The following is a 27,923-nucleotide window of genomic DNA, read 5'->3' on the forward strand; positions in this document are numbered from 1 at the left end:
GAGTATGGCTGCAAAGTGCAGAACACAAATAATAGTCTTATTTTTTTATTCACACTGAAAAGCTTGAATTTGTTGGTACATACGAGCAGAGCCAGTGTCCTTCCAGAGCTCCCTGGATGTTTCCGGACTGGGAAGGCTCTGAGCTGTTTCCGCCGCCATTGCGGATTTTGGACAGAAGATCAGCCGCTGCTATCCATCGATGCAGTGCAGGAAGTACATGCAGAAGGGGGACGTATTTAACGGTTTTATTGATACCGGATTTCGGAAACACGACTAACAATACAGCATATCGTATTTTTTGATCGCGTTATCGTTTTCACCGACTGGCTCTGACCTACAGTGAGGAGGTCGTAGCTAGCGCGGTGCTACTGCCGAGCTAGCTAGCTACACGGCTAGAATTTCAGGACTCCGGAGAAGCTCAAGGAAACCACCATGGCTCAGATACTACCTATCCGCTTCCAGGAGCACCTGCAGGTATGTGGGCAAAATGTGCACCCATTTAAACTCCAATATTTTCATTACTCGTTGATTTATCTGCTTAACGGTTGTTTGACAGCTTGCTAGCCAAGCTAACGTCAATACCCGCAGCAAATGAATGACCTCCCCTCCCCCGTTTAGCCAACAGCTAACTGCTAGCTTTTCAGGCTAGCATCTCTCATTCATTACACTGATGCTGTAGCACGGTTGACTCAACGTTAGCCGACGTTAGCCGTCAGCGACGACCAAAGGGTAGAAACTAGCTGACATTTAACACCTTTGCTGACCTTCAGCCATTATTTCTGGATTATAACGTTAGACGTGCGGTGGCTACATTTCGGTTAGCTAGTGCAGGAGCTCGTTACCACTAGTGTGTCGTGAGGGATGTTGGAGTCACGTCATTTAATCGTAGCCACGCAAGACATTTCAGTCGCTGACCTGATATCATCATAGATCATTGCTAGGATCGCTGCTTTAATACAGCTCTAATGGTATTGCTGTGCAGACCCTCGGATGATCACGTCTAAAGCGATGCACGTAAAGTTATCAGCTGGTAAAACCGCGGTCAGCTGCAGTGTGACTGGACACTGAGCCATTTAACGTCATACAGAAAGGTTATGTCACTGACAGGCCTTTTTTATATCTGAAGAGAGACTGAGGATTTTCTGCAGGGTTTTCTAAATGTATTGTCACCTCCTCGTCCTGCTGTTAACCAGCCGGACCACTCAATTTAGTCAGAAATCCTTCGCTCTCAGCTATTTTTTAGAGCACATTGTAGGATGGATGAGAGTAAATTCAGACAGCTTTAAGCTCAGCTGGTACATCCCAGCTTCTGACTGTAGTGGATTGTTAGATGTGCTTAGGGTTCTCACTCAACCTCGATTGAACCTCACGGAGCTGTTTTCACACCCATCCACTTAAGATGACCTTTTTGCCATAGAACAATGAGCGCTCAATTCCCAGTTTATCAAATATTTCCTGCTAAACTAATGCAATCTAATACAATGTCTGCAACAGTGTGTGTAGCGTTGAATGCAGCCGTTTATAAACACCATGAAAACAGAGTTTATTGCAGAGCTGATGTATTCAACTAGATTGGGTTAACATATGTGTACTTGATACGTGGGTACCTGAATTTCTGTTATACATTCTACCATGAGCAAGCTTAGCCTTGAAAGATGAACTTATTGCTTGTGGGACACTTAGATGTGTAAGTTCATCATCCCAGTTATAGTTTGGGTTGAATCATTTGGGGAAAATATCCTATCCTTACTTAAAGAGAAACCATCAAAAGCACAACTATCACACAAGGAGGTTGGCTCTAATTTGTGAAACCACTGACACGACAGTTTAAACCCTGGGTCAGATATGTTGAATTAAGTACTTTCTAAATTGCAGTCTTTGCCATTTGCTTATTGCATTGTTTATAAATGCAATAACAAGTTGAAACTGATTAATTGTTCAGTAGTAGTTGTGACTTGTTTGAATTTATGCATCTCATGTTTGACTGGAAATGGATTTGTGTCTGTACACAATGGACAGTGATATTGACATCATCTGTGGCCGATGAAATGAAATACTGGCATTAGGCCAAATGAAACATTGACAGGCAGATAATGCCTGTCAAGCTAAAACTGTGCAGGGTTTTTTTAATGTTGCATAAAAGTAAATTTGGTATGTTAGTTTTCTTGTTCTGAGTAATGAATATTTACATTTGAAAGCATTATATTTTGTATATGTGTCTAATAGTGGAGCATCATGATAAGAGTTGAAAGAGGTATATGTTAATTCCACCACAGGAGACACCAGATTTTCTCTGCAGTTAGGTGAAAAAAATAAGTCATTATATCGACAAAGGCAGTTGGCTACAATGAGCTGGAAAATATTGGATATCAAGCATTTTACACTGTATTAGAAAGGTGCAGTAGAGACCAAGACCAGAAATGCAGCGAAACAGAGCAGGGGAGGGACATGCAGAAATGGTCTGACTGCCTGGGATCTGGACTGCGTGATGGCATTTGTGCCCACGTAGTATGGGCCCTAATCATTGGCAAGAGGATGGCTATCTGTAAAAAATATATAGCATTCTTGCACCTACACAGTCATCCGTAATATTTCACAGGAATGGTAGCAGCTACCTGCACAGTGGAGTAGTGGTTAGCAGATCCCCGGTTCAGATCCCGGCCTGGGATCTTTCTGCATGGAGTTTGCATGTTCTCCCTGTGCATGCGTGGGTTTTCTCTGGGTGCTCCAGCTTCCTCCCACAGTCCAAAAATATGCTGAGGTTAATTGATTATTCTAAATTGCCCGTAGGTGTGAATGTGAGTGTGATTGTTTCTCTGTATATGTAGCCCTGCCACAGACTGGTGACCTGTCCAGGGTGTCCCCTGCCTTCGTCCGAGTCAGCTGGGATAGGCTCCAGCACCCCCCGCGACCCTAGTGAGGATAAAGTGGTGTATAGAGAATGGATGGATGGGTAGCGGCTACCTTAGTAGCACCCAAGTTGTTATTATTTTTTCTTTGTAGTCAACAGTGTAGGTCATGCCACTAAACAGATTTTGCATACCCATGTCAGCTCCAGAACCTGGGGATCAACCCAGCCAACATTGGATTCAGCACTCTTACCATGGAGTCCGACAAGTTCATCTGTATAAGGGAGAAAGTGGGTGAGCAGGCCCAGGTTGTCATCATTGACATGGCTGACCCCAACAATCCCATCCGCCGCCCCATCTCTGCCGACAGCGCTATCATGAACCCTGCCAGCAAAGTTATCGCCCTTAAAGGTAAGCTCCAACTAAAATGCATGTAGGACTGTTAGCACATAGCAAGTGTGCTAGGTATCTGAAAGGACATGGACTAAACAGTAAACAGCTAAGATTTTTGGCTGATCACATATCTTGCTATTTTGCTTCTCTAATACACTGGGCCATTTGTGTAACTTTTGTTTGTGTTGTCAGTCAGTTACGTAGCTGTCACAGTCTGCTTTTCATTTTGATGTTCATATGTAGACCACCCCATTTCTGTTTGTCAGAAAACAAAGAGTAACTTACTAATAGTGTAACACATTTATATTTTAGGAATCGTAGAAGTAGTAACAGTAAAATGTCATGCTGTCATGAATGCTTTGTCTATTTTGCTTGTTTTGCTCTTTTTTCATTTCTTACTGCTTTCTTATGTTTGCAGACGGTGAGTTGAATTTTACATATCATGAGTTGTCAAAGTGATCCTGTATGCACTGTCTTGACATGTTTGCACAGTACTGAAAGCAATTTTAATGAATGCTTGAATTTAGAATGAAAATACAAGCAGAGCATAACTAAATTAAGATTGTAGCTTAAAGGACTGTATCTTTTTTTCCTTTCTGTGTTTTGTGTGTTTTTCCCATTTGCTACATTGTACATATATTTTATATCACGGCTGACCATTTTCCAAAACATGCTGGACTTCAGATTTTTAAATGGTTTGGTTTTTATTAACTCCAGTACAGCATGAACACACTTAATGGTGTAAAATGAACTTTAAATAATAACAGATTACAGAAAACATACTTCCCACAAGTGATTTTCCTTCACAAACATAATTATTGTGTTATAAATAAGGGACATAGCGTAAATGCATTGTTCTGGTGTTGACAACATCAGAGAAGTTGACTCACAAGTAACTAAACTGAAGGCAAAAAGACACTGCATCATTTCATAATGCAGCTGCTGTGTCAATTTCAAGCTGCCAGTCACAACCTGAAGACACCCACAGATCAGAATCCACATCTGAGCTACATTTTGTCTTTGAAAAATGTTATATAAATGAAATGGAAAATTTTCAGTGACAAAGAAGCATTGGAATTTAAGAACAACCCGGTGAATATTCAGAAATGCTGCATGCCTTGGAAAATGGTTGGTAGTAATGTATAGTACATATGTATGTAGTAAAAGGACTAAAACATGCCGAAAAAATGATACGGTCATTTAAACAATGGGAAAATCAAGCAAGCAGTGACTTATCGACCAGTCTTCAATGAATAGTAGGCCATTATGTACATACTGTCTTACAGGGATGTCCCTGGGATGTAGGCCTTATTCTCTTAAGAATTTTGTGTCACTGGCTTGTGATGTTATAATCAAATATAATCTTAATATATATATATATATATATATATATGTATGTATATGCACATAATAGCAGCAAGCAGAGACCAGTGCATTCACACTGCTTTAAAGAGCATTATACTTGCAAAGTCTAAGGAGAATGTTTGTTCTCCTCCTTTGTTTTTATAAATGTTCTCGTAACTTAGAGCTGGCAGCAACCAGAAAGGCCAAATTTGTAAAAAAAAAAAAAAAAAAAAGTTATGCTCTATATGCTAAAATGTCCTTACATTTACCATGTGCAGAAGAGTTCTACTTTTTTGCCCCAGTTAGTAGATACTAGTCGATATTGTGGCATTTACAAAGCACAGAAAAAAATGATATAGGTAAATGCACATAATTATTTAATGAAAGTAATTTATCAATAAAGGAGAAAGCTGAAACACATTTTGTTACACAATTATTTTATAAATTATGAATTAGTCTATTATGTCATCCAGCAAAACAGTGAAACACGAGTTTAGACTTGTGTGGTTTAGTAATATCATATAGGCAACTACAGTTGCTGTAGTCACAGATGAACTGGGGACACCAGTCTTAAAGATTAAATAAATGTGCAGGTACAATTTTGACTGGCCAGCCCCAGGACACTGCAGAGATTAAAGCCAAATGCAGTGCTTCCTTCCTTCTGTCCTACACTTCTAGCTTCAAACCTGTCTTGCAAATACTTACATTGCTTGCAGGTTTTCAGTAACTGTGCATATATTCATACTTTGAATTACAAGTATTATTCCACATTATATACTGTGAATGTGTCCACTGACTATTCCTAATGTATTGAAGGATTCATTTCATTTGACTTAGAAAATTTATGCTTAAATATGATAAATAATTTCAGTTTCAGGCATAGTTTGAATAGACAAGCTGATTAAAGGACAAAACTGCATTATTTCATGTTGCTTCACTGCATTTTTGATTTTTCACTTCACAACCTCTCATCATATTTTATGTAGTTAGTGTGTGTTACAACCCACTATACACACAGTATTACCAAAATATTTGATCCTAAATGTCACTGTACTGTCATCTGTATCCTGTTTTTAATAGTTTTTGTTTAACTTGGTTTAGGATTGCTTGGGCTAGATTAAATCTAGAATACATATCTTGGCCCCAATCATTGTAGTGTCTTTCCCCCAGTGAGACTGAGCTGGAGGAAATGAACAGAATGGGTGTGAGTGCATCTGTCCAGCATCCTCCTCATCACCACATCTGTTTGTGTGCTTTGTGGTCTTCTTTTGCTAATCTGCATTCAGACCCAACCCAAATTCCCATGTCACTCATTTTAGGATTAAATTTCAATGTGAATCCCTTAAGAGCTGTAACAACACGCCTGGAGTTTCATTTCTCTAGTAGGTAGTGGGGTTGAAAGCCATACAATTCTCTTTTTAACTTGCACCAGACACAATGTTTTTGTGCAGACACCGATACCTATTGGGTCTGGTTTTGGTTGAAAAGATAAGTAAAGAAATTAAAAATAACATGGAAAGTCATTGTTTATCCAGTTGAGTGTAGACAATGTAGTTGCAGTATATCTAAGCAAACTCCAGCACTGCATCAAAAAAAAAAGACTGAATTGATGCAGGTGTGTTTTTACACATACTGACTGTTAATGAAATTGTGTCTGGGAAGAACAATTTGACCAATAGATCCATGACCTTAACAGCTAGTCACACCCAGCACTGCAGATTTATTATCATGAGACAGGATATTATAAGTTTGGAAAATAATTAGTGACAATCATTTCCGTATCCATCCTGCTGATTGCAAGGTCAACAGTAGCAGTACTCCATTGACATTGCAAATTAATCTACCTTGGCTGTACCCACATATATTTAGCCAAGGCTGTGGCTCACCGTGACGCTGCTTTGCTTTGTGGAAAAAGTTGAGCCATGTTCAGCTTTTTGTTGCCCTCAGTTGCTGTGCCAACACAGTAACATTGCTGAAATGATTGAGGGGCTGCATGTTTTTGATGCAGTGCTAATCAGTTGGGGCACAGTCTGAGTTCCTCAAATTAAAAGTCTATTTGGTAGATGAGTAATGATTTCTGATTTTCTGCTCACAGTATCACAAAAGGGTTGCTTATTCGGCTGCAGCTGAATGTGCTTCACATTAACTGTTAATTGCATCAGACATATCTGAATGCAGATCCACTCATTTAAGTGGTTGCCCTTTTGTTGGTCTTGCACCTTGTTTTGACACCGGTCCTGTTTTTTTGTATGGTCTGTCAGTGCTACTGAAACCAAAACCTGCCTACCAATGTTTCTCTGGCAATTAAGATAGTTTTGACTAAATGATTTGTTGACTCCCGAAGTCTGCGATGGGTTGTGTGTTGTAGCCTTGTCACTAGATTGATTTTGTTGTAAGTTTTCTTGCTGTCAAAAAGTTTATTAAGCAGGTATTGCGCTGTTCACCCGTGACACTGTGCATTAACTTCGGCTGTTAATATTTTCAGCGGCAAAGACCCTGCAGATCTTTAACATCGAGATGAAGAGCAAGATGAAGGCTCACACGATGACAGATGATGTGACCTTCTGGAAGTGGATCTCCCTCAACACTGTTGCCCTGGTCACAGACAACGCAGTCTACCATTGGAGCATGGAGGGTGACTCTCAGCCAATCAAAGTCTTTGACCGTCACTCCAGCCTGGCAGGCTGCCAGATCATCAACTACCGCACTGATGCCAAACAGAAGTGGTTGCTGCTCATTGGAATTTCTGCACAGGTGAATTAACTGTGTGTTTCAAAAATTACTTCAACCTCAGGTGCCCGGATAGCTCAGCTGGCTGATTGGGCAACCCATAAACGGGCTGTAGTCCCTGACACAGCGGTCTGGGTTCAATTCCAGCTCAATGCCCTGTGCTGCAAGTCTTCCCCGCTGTGTTTCTCCCTACTTTCCTGTCTGCCTCTCTACTAACCTGTCTAGTGAAGCCAACATAAGGGCAAAAAAAATTTACTTCAACCTTATTGTTGATCCTAGATTTGTCTGTTTTCATACACAGCTAATACACTAAGGAAGTCTGACAGTTTACTAATAAAATATGTGATCTCACTCTCTCAGTAACCTAAAATAGAACATTTATTATGATTAATTGCTTAAATATTAAACCAACCATAAAACACAATGAAAAATGCTCTACTGTGTGAGATGTAAAGGTGAGTTTATGCAGTGAAGTAATAGATTTTATCAAAGAATCAATAAAACAAACAAAAGCAACCCTAGTGCAACAATAAAGTGCAAAACACTTTGACTTTAGCCTGAACTGTAGTTTTTCTCTCCTCAGCAAAACCGTGTTGTTGGAGCCATGCAGTTGTATTCTGTGGACAGGAAGGTGTCTCAGCCTATTGAAGGGCATGCCGCCGGCTTTGCACAGTTCAAGATGGAGGGCAACACCGAGGAGTCAACTCTGTTCTGCTTTGCTGTGCGAGGACAGGCAGGAGGAAAAGTAAGATTTACTAACGCTGCAAAGCCTTCGGCTCACAACTGTAAAAATAGAGAGCATGTGGAATCCAACTTGGCTGCATTTAAAAACTTTCCATTGAGACACTGTCGATTTACTTTTGTTTCTTTTCTCTCACTGTGTTTTTGCTTCTAGCTCCACATCATTGAAGTGGGGACTCCACCAACTGGGAATCAACCATTTCCAAAGAAAGCTGTGGATGTTTTCTTTCCTCCAGAAGCCCAGAATGACTTCCCTGTTGCCATGCAGGTACAAATTCTACCTTAAGGCAGCTTGTAGAGCCCGTACTTGTTGCTTATTTGTCTTTATTTTGTATAAATGACTCCCTATTTATCTGGGTTTAGTACTATTTTCCTCGGTCATGTATCATCATTCACTGTAAAGGATTGTTACCAAAATCAAGAATCGTCGGCAGTGAGGAGGGTTGAGGAGTTGAAAGGTGTTATTTAAGCACTGCTCAGTTTTTAAATTTATTTAACCGGTATTCAGTCACTGATTGACAGTATTGGTAATTGCACCTTTTACACAGGGCACTTTTAACTGCACCTCAGTGAGTGGCTTTAACTGGGGCCTGGCAATACTTAATCTGCTTTTACTTTAGTGTCTTGCTGAAGGGCATCTTGGTAATGAGCTCTTTGGTTATGCTGTACACTTTGTAACCTGATTTTTCTGTCTGTTCGTCTAGATCAGTTCCAAGCAAGATGTGGTTTTTCTCATCACCAAATATGGCTACATCCACCTGTATGACCTTGAGACTGGAACTTGTATCTACATGAACAGGATCAGTGGGGAGACTATTTTTGTCACTGCCCCCCATGAACCTACTGCTGGTATCATTGGAGTCAACCGGAAAGGACAGGTACTGTGATCTACACCCATGCATTCTATCGAACAGAGTGAATTTTGTGTTGAGATTCAGCTTCCAGTACCCTTTTATCATTAGTGCAGTTTGTGTTAATGTCATAAAGCAGAGTAACCAGATTAAAGACACAGTAGAATAGGAACATGTAGCTTTACTTGTCACAGATTGTTTGACAGACACTGGGCAAAATGTCATTTTTACTGCTTGCTTCTTACTTGCACTGACTGAAGAAAATATATCATTTGATGAGCTTCTAAATTTTGATAAGATCAAACAATACAGCCAGCTGCTTTAGCAAACTGAGTCAGCTGCTTAATAGTTTCCAGTGGAATAACCAGCCTCATCATAAACATTTGCTCTTGGGCTTTTTTGCAAATTGACAGCTAGAACTTTCTATGTCAGTGATAATATTTCATATTTGATTTGGGTTAGTTGGAGTTAAATGGATATTTTTGGTGGAATTTTGAAATGTGTGACAGATGAAACCATTGGTAGCTTTATCGAATTTATTTATTTTTCCAGTTTTAAGTGCAACTGTAAAATACATTTGGTTTTTAAAAATGTTTGAATTAAGATGATGTTCTGAAAATGGGATATGTGTATGGACGCAAACAAAAAACCTTTAGTCTTAATTTCTAAATCAGTATCAGTATGTACACATGTATAGTATATTTTAGTCTGTCACTGCTGGCATTTGTTGGTAACTCACTTTCCCTGTGGTATGTCAGCTCTTTTGTATATCACCGCGGGTCCTTGGGTGTGACCTTGACTGAGGGAATGTCTGTGAAAATATCTGACTGTAGCAGCATCTTCAGTGTCAGGCAGCATGTGACAGTCACAGCAGGAGGGCACAGCTTGGTCAGGCAGACTACACAATCTAATCCTGTTATTGCTCTTGGCTCTCACCTGCAGGGCTGCCACACACACACACACACACACACTTAGACGCGAAATGTAACACTGTACACGACAACAGTGGGGTAATCCATATGTGTAATTTAGGAATGCGACAAGTATAGGATGTAATTCACTTAGTCTATTTTTGTGCACACAGGTGTGTACAGAGAACTTAGAAGTGGCTTCAGTTCTAAGTTTACCAGTATTTTCTTTGTTGTTCACTGTTTATTCAGACAGTTTGATCTTCACTGAGCAACGTGTGTGGTTCATGGCCCATGAAGAATAACTATAAGTGTTCTGGCTGAAAAATGATTTTGAATATTTGTATGACTTTACACCATGACCACTGTAAATTTGGATTATGATTAGTTGGAAGGCGTTGGCTAACTTTTCCTAAAAGGTCAGTTTTGTTGGAGATCTTTGACATACGTGTGTGTTTGCCGTTCTAAATGAATGGGCAGGGATTAAACAGAAGTTAAAGATAGAGACAGCTGAGCCACAGCTAAAAACCTTGGAGCTACGGTTATTTGCGTAACCACTAAGTGCTGAAAAAGATAAATAGCTTCTCAGAGAGAACCACAGTGTAATTTTAAATGTGTGTAAGCGAATCTCAAAATCTAAATCGGCTGGCTGCAAAAAGTGGAGCAATGCTCATTACAATTATGGAATGTACAGCTTTTTGGGTGATGCCCCTTGCATGCATGAGGGTTTGAGGCTGTTCTTGAATAGCCAAATGTATAAAATACATAAAATGTTGAGGTGGACGTTGATGCTGCACTTTTTTACCTTTAGGAATAATACCCCATCTGCAAGGTATCATCTGTTGGGTACAGATAAGAAAGCATGCCAATGTGCTTTTCCAGGTGTTGTCAGTGTGTGTGGAGGAGGAAAACATCATTCCCTACATCACCAATGTGCTCCAGAACCCAGACCTGGCTCTCCGCATGGCTGTGCGCAACAACCTTGCCGGTGCTGAGGAGCTGTTCGCCCGCAAGTTTAACACCCTCTTTGCAGCAGGGAATTACTCAGAAGCTGCCAAGGTGGCGGCCAATGCACCCAAGGTACTTTGATCGTGCACTCTGATTGGGGTCAAGGAACATGAGATACAAGCTCAGACTGTTAAGACTAATCAGATTTTGGTAGCTCAGTATGCCATTAAACACAAAAGCGTATATGTAAATATAATTTAGATTTGTTTGATTGAAATAGCTTAAAATCAGTAACAGATTAACTGGGAATGCAGTTTATGAAATTTCCAAAAAGAAATCTACTTGACCTGCCATCTTTGCTCTTCAGGGTATCCTACGGACCCCAGACACCATCCGTAGGTTCCAAAGTGTTCCAGCTCAACCAGGCCAGACATCTCCTTTGCTCCAGTACTTTGGCATCTTGCTGGACCAAGGCCAGCTTAACAAGTTTGAGTCTTTGGAGCTGTGTAGACCTGTCCTCCAGCAGGGCCGCAAGCAGCTACTCGAGAAGTGGCTAAAAGAGGACAAGGTATGTGTCCATCGGTTAGTTTTGTACTATGCAACCTTCATCCTGTCTTTAGAGGAATCACTTATTCATGTATTTCTACCTGTCATACCTAAAAAAATATTGTCCTTGGAAAGGTATCCGGTCTTTTGAAAATAATTTATATAAAGTCAGAGTGCTGAACTGACTAACTCCACCACAAAATTGAGAATTTATTCCAGAGCAAGAGATCCATGAGTTGCGAGGTGAAGCACTATTTTTTTCTTGTCCAGACTATAGTGTCATGAAGATAAAGCCCATTTCAGATCATTGTTGTAGTTTACGAGGTTGCTCCTCCATTTCTACAAATACTACCTTACTGCTGATTTTTTTTTCTTGGAATCATCTGTTTTGTTGACTAATATAATACAAATTTGAAAGTCAGTATGGTGCCTTCATCCTTTCGGTGTGACTAATTCACACCGAGCCAATACTTGAGAATTACGTGCTACTTTGGTTGTGCTATGCTGTTTTCATGATTTATTCCTACTGGTTCCATAATTGCTTTGTATTAGACTGGATTGATTTGATTTTGATGGCAGTCTGTGTGTCTGTTTCCAGCTGGAGTGTTCCGAGGAGCTTGGTGACTTGGTGAAGTCTGTAGATCCAACTCTTGCCCTCAGTGTCTACCTCAGAGCCAACGTCCCCAATAAGGTCATTCAGTGCTTTGCAGAGACTGGCCAGTTCCAGAAGATTGTTCTGTACGCCAAGAAGGTTTGTCATGACTGACTTATGTTGATTAAGACAAAACAAGACGTGAGTGAGTGATGATTGTAATCTCTGTTTCGCTATTGTGTACATTTGCTGTTTTTTACATGATACCCTTCTAGCTATTGAGCACCTCATATGTAGGCTTATTATCCTTAAAGATCTGTCATTCCTGTAGGTGGGCTACACTCCAGACTGGATCTTTCTGTTAAGGAACGTAATGCGGATCAGTCCAGAGCAGGGCCTGCAGTTCTCACAGATGCTGGTTCAGGATGAAGAGCCACTTGCTGACATTACACAGGTAAAGGCACTTTTTTCTGCACTTGGAATACTTGCAGCATGGGTAGTCTTATGAGCAGCCTTGTGATCGAGCAGAATCGTTTAGTGGCTGTTGCGCTATTGTCAGTAACTAAACTACAAATCAAAGATAATTGTTAAATTTGATTTAAAACACAACCAAACATGCTTTTTTTTTCAGTGTTTGACATCTGTGGCTGTTTCTTTCTTTTGTTTCTCCAGATTGTCGATGTGTTCATGGAGTACAACCTGATTCAGCAGTGCACATCCTTCCTACTAGATGCCCTGAAGAACAACAGACCTATGGAAGGACCACTGCAGACACGCCTGCTGGAGATGAATTTGGTCCATGCACCACAGGTAGATGACCATTTCAAGAACCAGATGCATTAATTAATACATTTTAACCAAAACGGACAAACGGACAAAGACAAAGCTAGTTTGTTGGTCTTACCGAGAAAAAAAGACTGAACTACCAGTTTAGCTGGATCAACAAAAAAAGAATCCTCTTTTTAATTACAAACTTGTTATTAAGCATACTGTGTATATTCAGTGAAATTCATTCAGACTGTAAATTTCATCATATTTAACTGTATTTTTTCAATTCTTTGCAGTTTGTTTTTAATCCATACAATTTGAAACTCAGCTTATAGGTTTCTTTCTTCTTTAAAGTGTGTTTCATTGTCTTTGGTTTTACAGAAATAGTCATTTTTGCTGCCTCTTTTGCAGCTTTTTCTGCCAACAAAACTTCAAACAATGTTGAAATGTCTTTGTACATGTGTCGTTTTGTACAGGTTGCAGATGCCATCCTCGGCAATCAGATGTTCACTCACTATGACCGTGCTCATGTGGCACAGCTGTGTGAGAAGGCTGGTCTCCTGCAGAGGGCGCTGGAGCATTATACTGACTTGTACGACATCAAACGTGCTGTGGTGCACACACACCTTCTCAACCCAGAGGTACAACACTAACGCAGAAAAAAAAATAGTTAAACTAACTCTGATTTTGAACGTGACTGTGGAGCTGTTTGTACGCATGCTAATTTCAACAAAACATATTCTGTATGTTTTAGCTTTTGAGCACTATATGCTAATGAATGACTGTTTTGTATTTTTCTTTGCAGTGGTTGGTGAATTTCTTTGGCTCCCTCTCTGTGGAGGACTCTCTGGAGTGTCTGAGGGCCATGTTGTCTGCCAACATCCGCCAGAACCTGCAGATATGTGTGCAAGTTGCTTCCAAGTACCATGAACAGCTTACTACTCAGTCCCTCACTGAACTTTTTGAATCATTCAAGAGCTTCGAGGGTAAGTTGGAATGTACCCAGGTCCAAGGACTCACGCTTTTCATCTGCAATTTGAAAAAACGTCTCAAAGTGAAAGTTTCAAAAAATGATGATTTTCCCTTTTTTATCTTTTAGGTTTGTTCTACTTCTTGGGCTCTATTGTGAACTTCAGCCAGGATCCAGAGGTCCATTTCAAATATATCCAGGCTGCCTGCAAAACAGGCCAAATCAAAGAGGTGGAGAGAATCTGCAGAGAAAGCAACTGCTACGACCCTGAACGTGTGAAGAATTTCCTCAAGGTCAGAAAGGGACAGTGCAGAGTACACATTTATCTGTAAAATATGTCTTTCAGCCACTAATTTATCCCATGAGACATTCATTGAATCTTTTGCTCCTAACAATTTTAATATTTTTCTCTACAGGAAGCCAAGCTCACTGACCAGCTGCCTTTAATCATTGTGTGCGACCGCTTTGATTTTGTTCACGACCTGGTCCTGTATCTGTACCGCAACAGCCTGCAGAAGTACATTGAGATCTACGTGCAGAAGGTAAATTACTACACCCAGAAGTGTAAATACCAATCCTCCCTCCAGCTAAACATGTATACTGTCTCATTAAGGCAAGAAATACCCACTGGTTGTGCCTCTGTCTACTCAAACTGAACTGTAGTTGTGAATTTCTGTTTACCTTAATGGAAGCATGTCATAATTTCATGATTATTTATACCAGGTGAATCCAAGCCGTTTGCCTGTAGTCATTGGAGGGTTGCTGGATGTAGACTGTGCCGAGGATGTGATTAAGAACCTCATCATGGTGGTGAGAGGACAGTTCTCCACAGATGAACTGGTTGCCGAAGTGGAGAAAAGAAATCGGTAGGAACAAAAGAACTACTTAAACATTATAGCAATAGGGGAATCACTCACTCACCCATCTGCCATAGACTAGTGCTGGGCGATATGACGATATACATCATGAGAACGATAGAAAAGTGTCTGTCGTGCCATTTCTCTTCTGTCGTTTCTATCGCGATAGAGAGAGCAGTGTGTGTGAGTGAGAAAGAGAGAGAGAGCGTGCGCACGAGCGAGCGCAAGTTGTCCGAGTGACCCTGAATGTAGCAGGAGCGAGTGAAGACGAGAGCCGGTTAAGAGAAGAAGAGTTCAGAGAAGCGTAGCTTCTGGGTTATTGCAACTGTACAGTATAGTCACAGTCTATCTGCAATAAAGGCCGCAGCATTCTCAGACAAGGCCAGGCTCCTGTGTTTTGCCTTCCAAAACTGCTGGTAAAGTGAAGGGGTTAACCTCGGATTGAACTGCAGTAACTTCGACCCTGGAGAACTGACCTCCCCTATGCCTTCTGACCCTGGTCGGGCAGCTGAGCAGGAACGGTTTCTAGTCTAATTTGATCAATTATTACAGCAAATACATCATTAAATGGCCTGTGACGATTATAGTAGTGCTTTCTTGACACTGTTACCGACCGGTTCCTGCCGGCCGCCGAACCGTGGTTGGGTAGCCTCGGGTAGCGCTAGCCTGCTTAGCTTAGCGTGGCTCGTTAATGGTAACAGCCAATAAGTTTGGACAAACTTTGCAGGGGGAGAAGAATGAGGAACTTTATGGAACCAACAGCAACTGTCCACACTTATAGTCCATCCAGGGTACACTGGCTTCTCACATTTGCCCTCTATGACCGGCTATACCACCACGGTGCAACTCACTATATCTCCGCTGCTACACTCATCTCTGCAACACACATACCGCCGCCGCAGCCCCCCTTACGTCACCTTCACTCGCGCGCACACACACACACACTTACACACCGCAACCTAGCTTGGTTAAAGGAGAGCAGCTTGACTTGCAACATCACTATGCATACTCTAAATTTATATATGTGAAAATTAAGAAGAATTAAAAAAAAAGATTTGCAAAGAAACTCCGTCTTGTGGTTTTGCAACGTGACACTGCTTTATGTTCTTTGATTCTCACATGAGTTTGCGACATGCTTAACGTTACTTAACTCATGAATGCTGAACCATGGACGCGCAACAGGTTGAAGTTTTATGCCCGGAGTCACGACAAACAGAGATAGCTATGCAGGCAGCCCAAGAAGAAGCACTTTTACTGAAAAGAGGAGGTACATCTGTGATTTGGTTATATTTTGGGTTCAAGAGGTCAGACATGGAGCAGAAGATGGCCATAAGCAAACTATGCTACAAGACTGTTCCTGCGCCCGATGCCAACACAACAAAACTCTTCTGTCACCTAAAGAAGGTCCACGAAAAAATTGTGGTATTGTGGTATATCGTGATATATATATTTTTTAAAAAAAATCCATATCGTGATATATAATTGTTTCCATATCACTCAGCACTACCATAGACTATAGTATTATACCTTGGAAGGTGTTTTTCTGTTCTTAATGTCATGAGTCAGCATGTAAAATTTAGTGTAAAACTTGTAATGTCATTGCTGTGTCTCTTTGTCCAGACTGAAGTTGCTGCTGCCTTGGCTGGAGGCACGTATTCATGAAGGTTGTGAGGAGCCCGCAACCCACAATGCTTTGGCCAAGATCTACATCGACAGCAACAACAATCCTGAGCGCTTTTTGAGGGAGAACCCGTTCTATGACAGCCGTGTGGTGGGCAAGTACTGTGAGAAGAGGGACCCTCACCTGGCCTGTGTGGCTTATGAAAGAGGACAGTGTGACCAGGAACTCATTCATGTGAGTATAAATTCCAAATAATTTTAATTGAAGACAAAATTCTGGGAAATATTGTTCTGAAATGTATGAATGAGCTGTTGTTGTCTCTCATGTCAATTTGTTTCTTGTGCTATGTTTTTTAGGTGTGCAATGAGAACTCACTTTTCAAAAGTCTGTCCCGCTACCTTGTACGTCGCAAGAATCCTGAGCTGTGGGCAAGTGTGCTGTTGGAGACCAACAACTACAGAAGACCACTCATTGACCAGGTCAGACCCTTTGGTATCTCAGATACTAAGTTATACCACATGAACTCATTTATTTGCATTGCAGACCCATCTTCTATGCTAGTCATGTAACACTGTTAACTTTCACATTGTGTACTTACCGTAATCAGGTTTTTCAATGCATTTTGTCTGCTTATCTCCCTGCTACTTTAAGGTCTTGTTAAACTGAAATGTTGGATAGTTTTTCTGTTTATTAAAACATCAGCTGCAGTTTATCAAGTCTGTTGTCTGTGCCTGCTGTAGGTTGTCCAGACAGCCTTATCAGAGACCCAGGATCCAGAGGAGGTGTCTGTCACAGTCAAGGCCTTCATGACCGCCGACCTTCCCAATGAGCTTATTGAGCTCTTGGAAAAGATTGTTCTGGATAATTCCGTTTTTAGCGAGCACAGGTAAGACAGATTTTCTTACATATACATGATGTTTTTTGACTGACTGATGCATTTTCCATTTCCTGTATTATTTAATAAAAACAGGAAATAATGTTTTCAACCTGTTTTTCAAAGTTTTGGACACAGTACAGTCAACTGCTCAGAATTGTCTTGTCGCATAAAAAACGCTTTTTGTCATTTCTTGAACTGGTAGAATGTTCAAAATGCAGATGAAATTCTATTTTATGTATTTTATAAGACATTCACCAAAAAACTTTCTGTCTTGGTTATTTCAGAAACCTCCAGAATCTGCTCATTCTAACAGCCATTAAGGCTGATCGGACACGTGTAATGGAATACATTAACCGTCTGGACAATTACGATGCCCCAGACATTGCAAACATTGCCATCAGCAATGAGCTGTTTGAGGAGGCCTTTGCTATTTTTAGGAAATTTGATGTCAACACCTCTGCTGTGCAGGTGAGTGTGTTCCTTCTTGACTGTAATGAGCCTTTATGTTGTTTTTTTTTGTTTTTTTTGCCTAAGCTTTGATTGAACTCCATCTGTGTTGTAGTTATAAATGTTCAGTGATCTGAATGTTGTCTTGTGTACAGGTTCTGATTGAACACATTGGTAACCTGGACAGAGCTTATGAGTTTGCGGAGCGTTGTAATGAGCCCCCAGTTTGGAGTCAGCTGGCGAAGGCCCAGCTTCAGAAGGGCCTGGTCAAAGAAGCCATTGATTCCTACATCAAGGCTGATGATCCATCTGCTTACATGGAGGTGGGACAAGCTGCAGCACAAAGCGGTAAGATGATCTTTGTCATAGCAGCAGCTTGTTGCTTTGATGGACTTGGGCCTATGATTTTTTTTAAAGTCATGAAGCCGTTTTATTTGTGTTTTGGTAAATGTACAGTAAATTGATGTGCACATAAAAATAATGAGAGTTAATTGTTTGGTGCAGGAAACTGGGAGGACCTGGTGAAGTTTCTGCAGATGGCCCGTAAGAAGGCCCGCGAGTCGTATGTTGAAACGGAGCTGATCTTTGCTCTGGCCAAGACCAATCGCCTGGCAGAGCTGGAAGAGTTCATCAATGGGCCCAATAATGCTCACATTCAACAAGTAGGCCCAGAGAGAGACACGCGTGCAGCACACACTCAGATACTACTTCATTCTCTTTCTCTTGTTTACAGTTGCCACTTAACTGATCTTGCCTCCATCTTCCCTCAGGTGGGAGATCGTTGCTATGACGACAAGATGTATGAGGCAGCTAAACTGCTTTACAACAACGTTTCCAACTTTGGCCGTTTGGCTTCCACTCTGGTGCACCTGGGAGAATACCAGGCAGCTGTGGATGGAGCCCGCAAAGCCAACAGCACTCGTACCTGGAAGGAGGTGAAGAACAACCTAAGAGTTTTAGTTTACCTATTTACTAAGGTTTTAGTTTTCACCTTTTCTGTCTGCCACCATGCTGTCTGATACTGCCAGAAAAGGAAAAGTACTCAGTACCGTGTATTGTCTTCTCACATACATTAAACAAGATGTTTGATTTGATTATCTGCTCTTCCAGGTGTGTTTTGCTTGTGTAGATGGGAAGGAATTCCGTCTTGCCCAAATGTGTGGCCTGCATATTGTCGTCCACGCCGATGAACTGGAGGAGCTAATCAACTACTACCAGGTACACAGGCTAACTGTCAGAGATCACAGTAATTTCTTTGAACTACCCCTGTTATTATGACAGAAGAGTACTAATGTTAAGTGAAGTGTATGCTAAAATTTTATTTAGGTGTGTTGTTATTTTTTTATGGACTGCAGAGTCTTTGTTTAATTGTCTTGTAAGCTACATTTGTAAATGCATAACACAGTCATGAAAATCAGTCATGTAATGCATAGGACAGTAGGATTTTCAGTTGCTCTTGTCTTGTACCGAAATACTAGAGCTTGCAAATTAAACTCTGTTATGCTTTGCCTTTATTACAGTAAATCTAATTGTTTACAAACATGAGTTTTGCAAAGTGATGTACCTTAATTGAAATACTTGACATAAGCTCTCCTCTGTTGAAAAATCAGAATGAACGTTTTTGTAAGGGGTATGGATCACGCTGTTAAATCTGTCTGTATACTTCAGGACCGTGGTTACTTTGAGGAGCTGATCACCATGCTGGAGGCTGCCCTGGGGCTGGAGCGTGCTCACATGGGCATGTTCACTGAGCTGGCCATCCTCTACTCCAAATTCAAACCCCAGAAGATGAGGGAACACCTGGAGCTCTTCTGGTCCCGTGTCAACATTCCAAAGGTAGGCACAGGAAGCAGATTTACTATAAACTTTGCCGTAAGACTTTATTTTAACTGTTAATTTGAACCAATCTGAGTCTGCTCACAAAAAAAACAAGTTAAATGAGTTCATGATGTGATCTGTGTTTGTATATCAGGTTCTCAGGGCAGCTGAGCAAGCCCACCTCTGGGCAGAGCTGGTCTTCCTCTATGACAAGTATGAGGAATACGATAATGCCATCATCACCATGATGAACCACCCAGCTGATGCCTGGAAAGAGGGCCAGTTCAAAGACATTGTCACCAAGGTGATAAAAGCAAAACTTAAAACTGTGTGATTTATGCTAACAAGTTCTACCATTAGCAGCCCAGCACTGCCCTGTTACTTAGGTAGAGATTCTGTGTTTGTTATTGTAGGTGGCTAATGTGGAGCTGTACTACAAGGCCATCCATTACTATCTGGAGTACAAACCGTTGTTACTGAATGACCTGCTCATCGTACTCTCTCCAAGACTGGATCACACACGCGCTGTCAACTTCTTCAGCAAGGTCTGGGGATATTTATTGCTTTCTTTAAGCAGTTCTTGGTAATCATGTCCTACTTAGCTTCAGTTCAAATGATCAAAATTTGTGCTAGTGTGGCTCGCTGAGGTAATGTGATGATTGAATATCCCCACATACAGGAGACGGCTGATAGGTGGCAAAATAACAACTGCCGCTGATGGTTTTTAATCTGATTCTTTGTTTAGGTCAAACAGCTGCCTCTGGTTAAACCTTACTTAAGGTCTGTCCAGAATCACAACAACAAGTCGGTGAATGAGGCACTTAACAACCTCTTCATCATTGAGGAAGACTATGCGGTATGATGTCATCATTTTTCAGTGTGCTATTGCACCGATAGTGTTTGATTTATTGCCAGTACAGCACACAAGATACATCACATATTCAGTTTCCTCAGTTTTCATCAGCAGTTTGTGTGGCTTTTACTCATAATGCCCCCTTCTGTTATCTAGGCACTACGCACCTCCATCGATGCTTATGACAACTTTGACAACATCTCGCTGGCCCAGGGCCTGGAGAAGCATGAGCTGATTGAATTCAGGAGGATCGCAGCCTACCTTTTCAAGGGAAACAACCGCTGGAAACAGAGTGTCGAGCTCTGCAAGAAGGACAAGCTCTACAAGGTGCATGGCTACAAAAATAAATTCTAACTTGCAGAAGATACTCCAGTTGTTCGAAATAACCTAAATCACAAGATTGTGTTTCATTCCAGAAACAAACTAATGGTGCCGAAATGTAAAACAGCCGATGCAGGCACTTCCTCCAAGTCGGTTTATTGACCTGTAATTGTGCTGTTCTCTCTGCAGGATGCCATGCAGTACGCATCAGAGTCCAAAGACACCGAGCTGGCAGAGGAGCTCCTGGCTTGGTTCCTGAAGGAAGACAAGAAGGAGTGTTTTGCCGCCTGCCTATTCACCTGCTACGACCTGCTGCGGCCTGATGTAGTGCTGGAGACCGCCTGGCGGCACAACATTATGGACTTTTCCATGCCATACTTCATCCAGGTCATGAGGGAGTATCTCAGTAAGGTGGGTTGGCCAGATTGTGAGTATTGTACCAAGTAGTTGGCTTTATGAAAAGGTTTATAAGGACCAAAGCACGCTGACTCATGTTATAGATACCGTTTGGGATTCTAAAATAGCTTCAGTAAAGAAGATAATTAGAGTTTTGGTGGGACAGTTATACTACATTTTGACAATGGGTCTTCCCTACTGTTAGGTGCAAAAGTTTGTGAAATAGCATTTGCAAACCTACATCATCCAACCTTTACCTATGTGGAGACCAACATGTCTGACATTTTCCGTGTTAGAATTATTCGGCTGGGTGAACCACAGAAAGAAGTAAATATTAAATCGAATCTTAAAATACTTTCACTGATTGATGCCCCGGATTTCTACACATTTGTTAGGTAAAAGAAGTGGTAGAAGCTGCTGAAATATATTTGCAAATACTATTTCACTATAGAAAGTGTCACAGTGTTTCCCTGACACACTATCAAACATAAGGCCTCCCCAGTGCTGCCAATTCTTTCCTCCATTCATGCTCATCTTCCTATGCTTCTGTCAGTCATCATGTGTCATCACTGGTGTTTTCCTTCATTTGGGTCTCCATTCATTCAAGCTACTTTTCCATACAAATGTGTTACCAAGGAGATTCATAACTGCTGTGTTGCTCATCATGCCATTTATCTCTGTTACATGGCAAAATATATACAACCCTCGTGTTGCTTTCAAAACAGACAGCAGACCTGAGTAAAAAGCTTTAGAAATTTTTCTTCCATTTATGTGCCAAACTTGGACTACTACACTAAAATATGTCAGTAGCTGTGAGTTACTCAGAATTCTTGTTTCACATTAAAACAAGAAGTAATTTGTATATTTTCAATGATTAATTTGAAAATTATCTAGATTTCAAATTTAGAATTGCACATTATTTAATTGAAGTATTATTATTATTTGTTTACACTAGTGTGAGAAACAAGGTGAAGTTCACAGTACCAGATTAATCTCAAGTCTGCATTTGTATCAAAAGTGGCGTTAATTACCTGCATCACTCTTAGGATTTTTGTGTTTCTTCTTTAAGTGACGAGTCCTCTGTTTGCTCTTTTTCTCTCTCTGTCAATTTCTGTTTTGGGAGACTCCCATTTGTTTTTTCCTCCTTAAGTTGCCTCTCTGAATTTCCTTTCCAGGTTGATGCGATAAAGGAAAAGGTGAAAGTCGAATCCATTTTCTAGTCATTCTTTTTGACCCGTCCCCTGTCCTGTAGCCTGTAGTTTGGAGGAGTAAAATTAGCAGAAACTGCATGTCTCCTCTCCCCCCATGTCACTCTGCTGCTTCTGACTGTATACTCCACATCTCCACTAGACCACCTACCAACCCACGACACTCCAGAGCGGGGCTCTTCACACCCACCACTGAAGGCCCTGCTTGGTTTGCTGGCGTCAGTGATGGCTCAGGACAGGAAATGAAAAACTGGTTATTGAATCAAACGGGTGCACAACTAATAGCAAGAGGACATGTGAAAATGTTCTTGGTGATACATCTAAGTCATCAGTGATAATTGGACACCATATGTTTAACAGATTACTGTGAACATCTTGGTTGTTAATGTGGTCCCATGTTACAGTGAGGTGCCCACGTTTGAACAGACATGTCATTACACTATTCATTAACTCTGATCCCAACTAAAACTAGCCAGCATTAGCCATCTATATTATTAGGCACCGTGAAAATAACACCTTTAGTCCTCAATACTAAGTCCTACACCTCTATGAAGATGGCACAACCATGGCTAGAAGTAGAGAGAATTCAAAAATGTCTTCTGTGCAGTGACAAAATTATAATGCCATAAATCTTAAAAATTAGAAATAACTGTTGAATTTGCCTGATCACCTGGAATCAACATCAGCACTTTCCTAAATGCCCCCAGTACTAGAAAAACATGATAAAAGTAAATATGATGCATGTTTTACTACTTATTTTGAATTTGTTTAAAATGTGTCTCCAGTCAGCTCTGTGTAAACACAGCTAGCAGTTAAGCCTGGTTTACCTGAGAGGTTTCTGAGGATTTATCTTGTGACTGTTGGTCACAGCTGAGTCAGTCATCACTTCTCAGTTATACTGAGGAACCAAGAATATTGTTTTTTACCAAATCTGACAAAAGAACAAACAGTTTATTTCTGATGAATTTTTAAATTAGACATGTAGAATGAAGTGGTGTTGATGAAATATCACAATTTTAAGCTTAGATACAGTGAAGGATCTCCAAAGGCGCCACAGAATAGTAGTTCAAGGACTAAAGAAAGTCAAACAATTCTTTGTTTTTACATTTTTGTTTCTGCAGGACTCTGAATAATGGTGTAAATGAAAATAAGACTTATATGTAAATGACTTCTTGAAAAAATGATTACTACTGTTATGCTTTGACAACTTATTTAAACATAACATGCCTTTGAAACTTGCTGATGGGTTTTGGGGATTGGCGGGTTGATTTGTTAATTTACCAACTTTGTTCTATAAACCTGCACCTTGTTAACAGTAATGAAGTATCATGCAATGTTAAAGAGGTCATTGCTAAACTGTCATCTGAAATGGTTTCTTTGGGCTGCGTAAGGACAGCAAAAAATAAAGAGTAAACAAGCCCTGAACGTATCATTCTTTGACAAACTAGAGCTTTTTGCTCCAGAATACATTTCAAGCAGCTGACATCAACATAATCCTTCCAGTGAGAGTGAAACAAAACTGTGCGCCAGGAAACCAAGACAGTAAGATGAATCCTGTTCAGTTCCACAGAGTTGAGGGTAACTGCAGACTCTCTTATTAGATCTTTGTGGATTTGCCACAATGAGCAAACCCTTTTAACGCATTTCTGTCAAATGTGCAACTAAGCCATCCGCTTCAGCCAGCATGCCCATCAGTTCTCCTTAGCGGTGGGTGAAGAGCGCCACTCTGGGTTGCTACCTCACCTGCTATGACCAGGTCCTTTTCTCACACACTTGTAGATGAATTCTAATGTTAAACTGTCCTGTAACACCACTCAGCTGCAGTCTGCTGCAAGCCGTCATCCTGACTTGGTCCAGCATAATTTCAGGAAACATGCTTTCACCCTGTAAAGGTTTATGGGGGTTTTAAACATGTATGATGTTATTAATCCTTAATTATGTATTTATATGGGGGGGGCATGTTCATATGTGTCTGGACTGTGGTGCAGTAGCATAGACTGCAGCTAAGTGTAAGACCTAATTTCAGTAATAGAGGCAATATTTTTAATCAAGTGATCATTTTTTCAGAGACCTTTTTATTATTTTTCTCAACGTCTGTCTCTACTGCTGAATTTGTCCCAATGTTGTAGAAGAACCCAGGCAATAGAAGCCAGAAATACTAGGGTGAGGCATTTTCAGAGGGACTTTATTCTGAAAAGCAAGGTTTTCCAGCGACAAACAACTCCAGCATATGACTGCAAATAACATTTAGCTTAGGTGTACTCTTTGGGGAAACGGTACATACCATGTAGAGCGACAAGCATGCATTTCCCCTCCCTTGGTAGCATCAGCAGCACTCAGGCCAGGCTAGGAGACATCGTTGTTGGCTGTGCCTGCTTTTGGAAACCTTGAACTGGCTGTACAAAACCATCCCTTCCACCCTCGTTCACACTCCCTCCACTATGGCTCTCTGCTTCTGTCTTCCTTTCTCATGCACTCTTCGAGAAGAAAATATACTAAACTGCTGCTTCAGCATGTCTCTCAACCCTTCTCTTCTCAAATGAAACAGCCTGTCTTTCCTTGAAACGGCCTGCTTAACCAGATTGACTGACTGTAGTAGTGACCCAGACAGTATGTAGAGAACTGAACCCAAAACCACCGTAGGAGGAGAGCTGTCCTGATGCATTATTTAGCACAATCTGACTGATTTCATCACTATTGAAAGCTGTCAGCTGTGGGTAATGAAGGTAATGTCTGAAGTTTTTCGCTGGCTGCTTAATACTTTGAATTGTTTCAGCTCTTATCTTTCTCCCTTTCCCCGTCACTGTCTGCCTCTCAGCTGTTCAGCAAATACTAAAGCACTATAGATAAAACAGGCAGCTTTGGTGGCTTGATTCTCAAGGCTTCTACATGCTTCACAGAGCTGTTTGCACTCAGTCGGTATCTTAATTTGAGCCATGTGTGACGGCCTTAAAATGTAAAAACACTCAAAGTCTTGTTGGTGTTTCATGTTTTTTAAACACATGTAGCATTTAGGAAAGAATACAAACCATAGAATAAGCAAGTGGGACAACAGGTGTTGGCACAAACCTCCCCAGATATTTTTGACGGCTTCAACCACAGATAAAATTAGGTGATGAATTAATTATGCTTTGTAAACAAATTAATTGATAACATCATTACTGATGGTTATAGTGACGATTTTTCACTATTTTCTGATAATCTTTGGATTAATCCATTAATATAGAGTGAATCCCTAAAGCTAGTTGTGTTTAAATCCTCTGCTAAGAGATGGACAAACCATCCAACGGGGAACAACATAAATCCTAGTGAGTGTGTTTGCTCTGGTGTGGGGTTGGTTCTCTACATACTTACATTTCCAACGTGTTAGAGTAGATGTTTTGGGTGGCTGGATGGTGGGACCATTATTGCCCAGTAGCTGTTTCTCTGTCTCCCCTCCTTATTCCCCGGCTCTTTCCACAAATAAGTGGATGACTATCTGATAGACCGCTGTAGTGGAGCTTGATAGAGTAGCTCTCTAGTTGTAGTTACTCCTCTTGCCTTGTAGAGGGCCTCCAACACATTAGCAAGGCCTGCCTCCTGCAGCCTGTTTTTATTTAAATCTGGACTGTATTCGTCTTCGCCTGTCAGGAATGGTCCCATCCGTCAGCCAGTGAAATAACCCCGAGGTCAGTTTTTACAAACTCGGCGTCTCAGCCCTTGCTCTTAAAGAGCCCCATCGGCAGCAGTTTAAATGAAGTCTGACACATTCACTGTTGTCGTGTTTCCTACAGGTGGACAAACTCGAAGCCTCCGAGTCTCTGAGGAAACAGGAGGAGCAGGCTACAGAGTCTCAACCCATCGTTTATGGTAAAAAAAAAGAAAAAAAAAGCCCACATCAGATTATAACTGTGTTGCTGTAATCCTGCCTTCACAAGCTGTTAGGACATATTAATGAAACTAGAGAATGAGTATTGTCAACTTCCTAAAATAATGGCCTAAGTCATTTTTTGACATTAACTTTTTTTTGCCTAAAATATCTCCTCATGATGCTGGCCACCTTTAGTAAAATCATCTACATCCTCAGTTGAAGAGATCATGCAATTCTACACCTGCAGTATAACGGCCTAGCTCAAGGTCCAGTGTGGTGTGCTTCAGTCTTTTGTGTTTTCTGAAAAAATGACTTCGGCCATTATTTTAAGAGGGTGTCGATATGACAGTACGACCACAGCTGTGCAGTTTTAAGTCGTAATTTTGACGTTTCTATTGCAGGAACACCCCAGCTCATGCTCACAGCGGGGCCCAACGTGGCCGTGCCTCCACAGCAGGCCTACGGCTACAGCTACACAGCAGCTCCAGGCTACGGCCAGCCTCCACAGCCCAGCTTCGGTTATGGCATGTGAACACCCAACAACTCCCCCCACCACAATTTGACCCCGCACCATCCTTCCATCTGTCCTTCTCTCTTTGTGTTCCTCACCAGCTTCCCATGGTCTTCTACTCACAACAGGGGCCACAAGCAAGCAACAGCCCACTTGCGTTTTGAGTACTATTTTTTATTATGTTGTCGTGTTACAAGAGAAAACATTTAACTGCATTGAAGGACTTTTATTTGTATTGTTTGAAAGAAATTGGACCACATGTTTGTTTTTCACATTCCATATTTATGACTACTTATTTAGATTTTTTTGTGTTTATGTTAATGTAATGTTTTTTTTATCGGTTTATGGTTTGTGCAGAAGTGGACTTGCTAAAGCTCAGCAATGAACCTTTGAAGTAGGTGGAGGAGCATTGGATTTTGCACTCATGAAGAAATTAATGTAGAGAAGCTCTTACTTTTGATGTACTGAACATGTGAACAGCTTACATTGTCTCGTTTGTCTGTATAATGCATTTCATCATTGTATATTCTGAGGAAAAAAGGTTACATATAATATTGAACATATATTGCCATTTCAATGGCTATAGCTAGCAACACTAAGTAATGATAGTATATTCTGCACAGGCGTGTAGCTTTATGGAGTTTTAAATGCATACAGACGTATGTCACTGTGTGACTGAGGGTGTGTTTGTGTTTGTGTGTGCGTGTGTGTGTCTGCGAGTGTGACCTGAAGGTTTAAATAAGAATTTTAAACCCCCTCCTCTCAGCCTGTGTTGGGCTGTTCAATCCACCGTCCTAGATATTAGCTCTCCTTCATTGGCTCCATGTATTTAGGTGACCTCTTGTGCCGTGTACAGTGCTTGTGTGAGACTGTATCTGTGTATGTGCAAGGACGGGACCACGGCTACCAAACCCCAGGGCCCATAACTGTACCGTGTGTGTGTATTTACTCTGAACCCTCCTCGTACTGAGGTCCGTGTATGCCAGGTGTTGTGATGTTTCCCTCGGTCACCATTACCTTTTTTTTTTCCTTTTCTTGCGTGTACAGATGTGAACATGACGAATTGAAAACTTTTAGATGGAGACCCCAGCTATCTGTCCTCCACCCACTCCCCTAGTCCCGTTTCCTCCTTTGTTGATGCTTAAGAAATAAGGAGGCAGAAGGAGACAGGCTGGTGGAACCTTTGGTGTTCTCATGACGGCTTGATTAGATCCATAAACACTCCTGTAGGTCGTGTGTTTAGATGGTTAAGATGAAGAAATTAGGTCTCCTTACATCCAGGTCTTTGTCAAGAATGGTCTGAAATAAGAGCCTGTTATTTACCTTGATGTACTTAACTTCCTTACCTGCTTTGAGCTGTGTGTAAAGTGTCATCCTAACCCTAACATAAGTTGAATTCCTTTCTGTTGTCATGCATAATAATAATAAAGGGGATCTGTCACTGATAAGTGGAAGAATATGACTCAACTGAAAGGGAAATACTAGCCTAAATAAAAACTAAAAATTGTATCCAGTCTGCTGTGG

At 41.0% G+C, this 27,923-nt stretch overlaps 1 protein-coding gene across 4 annotated transcripts; it reads left to right on the top strand.

Moving 5' to 3' along the window:
- Positions 1-96: 96 nt before the first annotated feature.
- LOC110948699 (clathrin heavy chain 1-like) lies at positions 97-27,908 on the top strand. 4 transcript variants are annotated; one of them, XM_051957467.1, is made up of 34 exons: positions 97-474; positions 3,053-3,260; positions 7,072-7,340; positions 7,900-8,061; positions 8,212-8,325; positions 8,762-8,935; positions 10,699-10,896; positions 11,132-11,332; positions 11,909-12,061; positions 12,234-12,356; positions 12,575-12,712; positions 13,147-13,311; positions 13,476-13,656; positions 13,770-13,933; positions 14,057-14,182; positions 14,364-14,506; positions 16,118-16,352; positions 16,475-16,597; positions 16,859-17,004; positions 17,280-17,463; positions 17,598-17,790; positions 17,947-18,104; positions 18,213-18,377; positions 18,553-18,660; positions 19,111-19,278; positions 19,415-19,564; positions 19,674-19,805; positions 20,006-20,116; positions 20,270-20,440; positions 20,624-20,845; positions 22,006-22,026; positions 25,669-25,706; positions 25,812-25,887; positions 26,290-26,436. In XM_051957467.1, exons 1-33 carry the CDS (start codon positions 433-435, stop codon positions 25,840-25,842), a joined length of 4,917 nt encoding a protein of 1,638 aa, XP_051813427.1. In that variant the 5' UTR covers positions 97-432; the 3' UTR covers positions 25,843-25,887; positions 26,290-26,436. The 4 variants fall into 4 exon arrangements, with proteins under 4 accessions (XP_051813427.1, XP_022046064.1, XP_022046066.1 ...); XM_022190372.2 differs by lacking the exon at positions 25,669-25,706 and having other exon boundaries at positions 26,290-27,908; XM_022190374.2 differs by lacking the exons at positions 22,006-22,026; positions 25,669-25,706 and having other exon boundaries at positions 26,290-27,908.
- Positions 27,909-27,923: the final 15 nt, after the last annotated feature.

This window comes from Acanthochromis polyacanthus, chromosome 13 (genome assembly GCF_021347895.1).
Source record: "Acanthochromis polyacanthus isolate Apoly-LR-REF ecotype Palm Island chromosome 13, KAUST_Apoly_ChrSc, whole genome shotgun sequence".
In the NCBI taxonomy this organism is placed as follows: Eukaryota; Metazoa; Chordata; class Actinopteri; family Pomacentridae; genus Acanthochromis; species Acanthochromis polyacanthus.

Excerpts from the sequence above, each read along its gene's own strand:
- LOC110948699 (XM_022190372.2), top strand. The coding sequence starts at position 433 with ATGGCTCAGATACTACCTATCCGCTTCCAGGAGCACCTGCAG. Across the intron at positions 475-3,052 it reads GCTTCCAGGAGCACCTGCAG|CTCCAGAACCTGGGGATCAA; the intron begins GTATGTGGGCAA and ends TACCCATGTCAG. Across the intron at positions 18,661-19,110 it reads AGCTAATCAACTACTACCAG|GACCGTGGTTACTTTGAGGA; the intron begins GTACACAGGCTA and ends TGTATACTTCAG.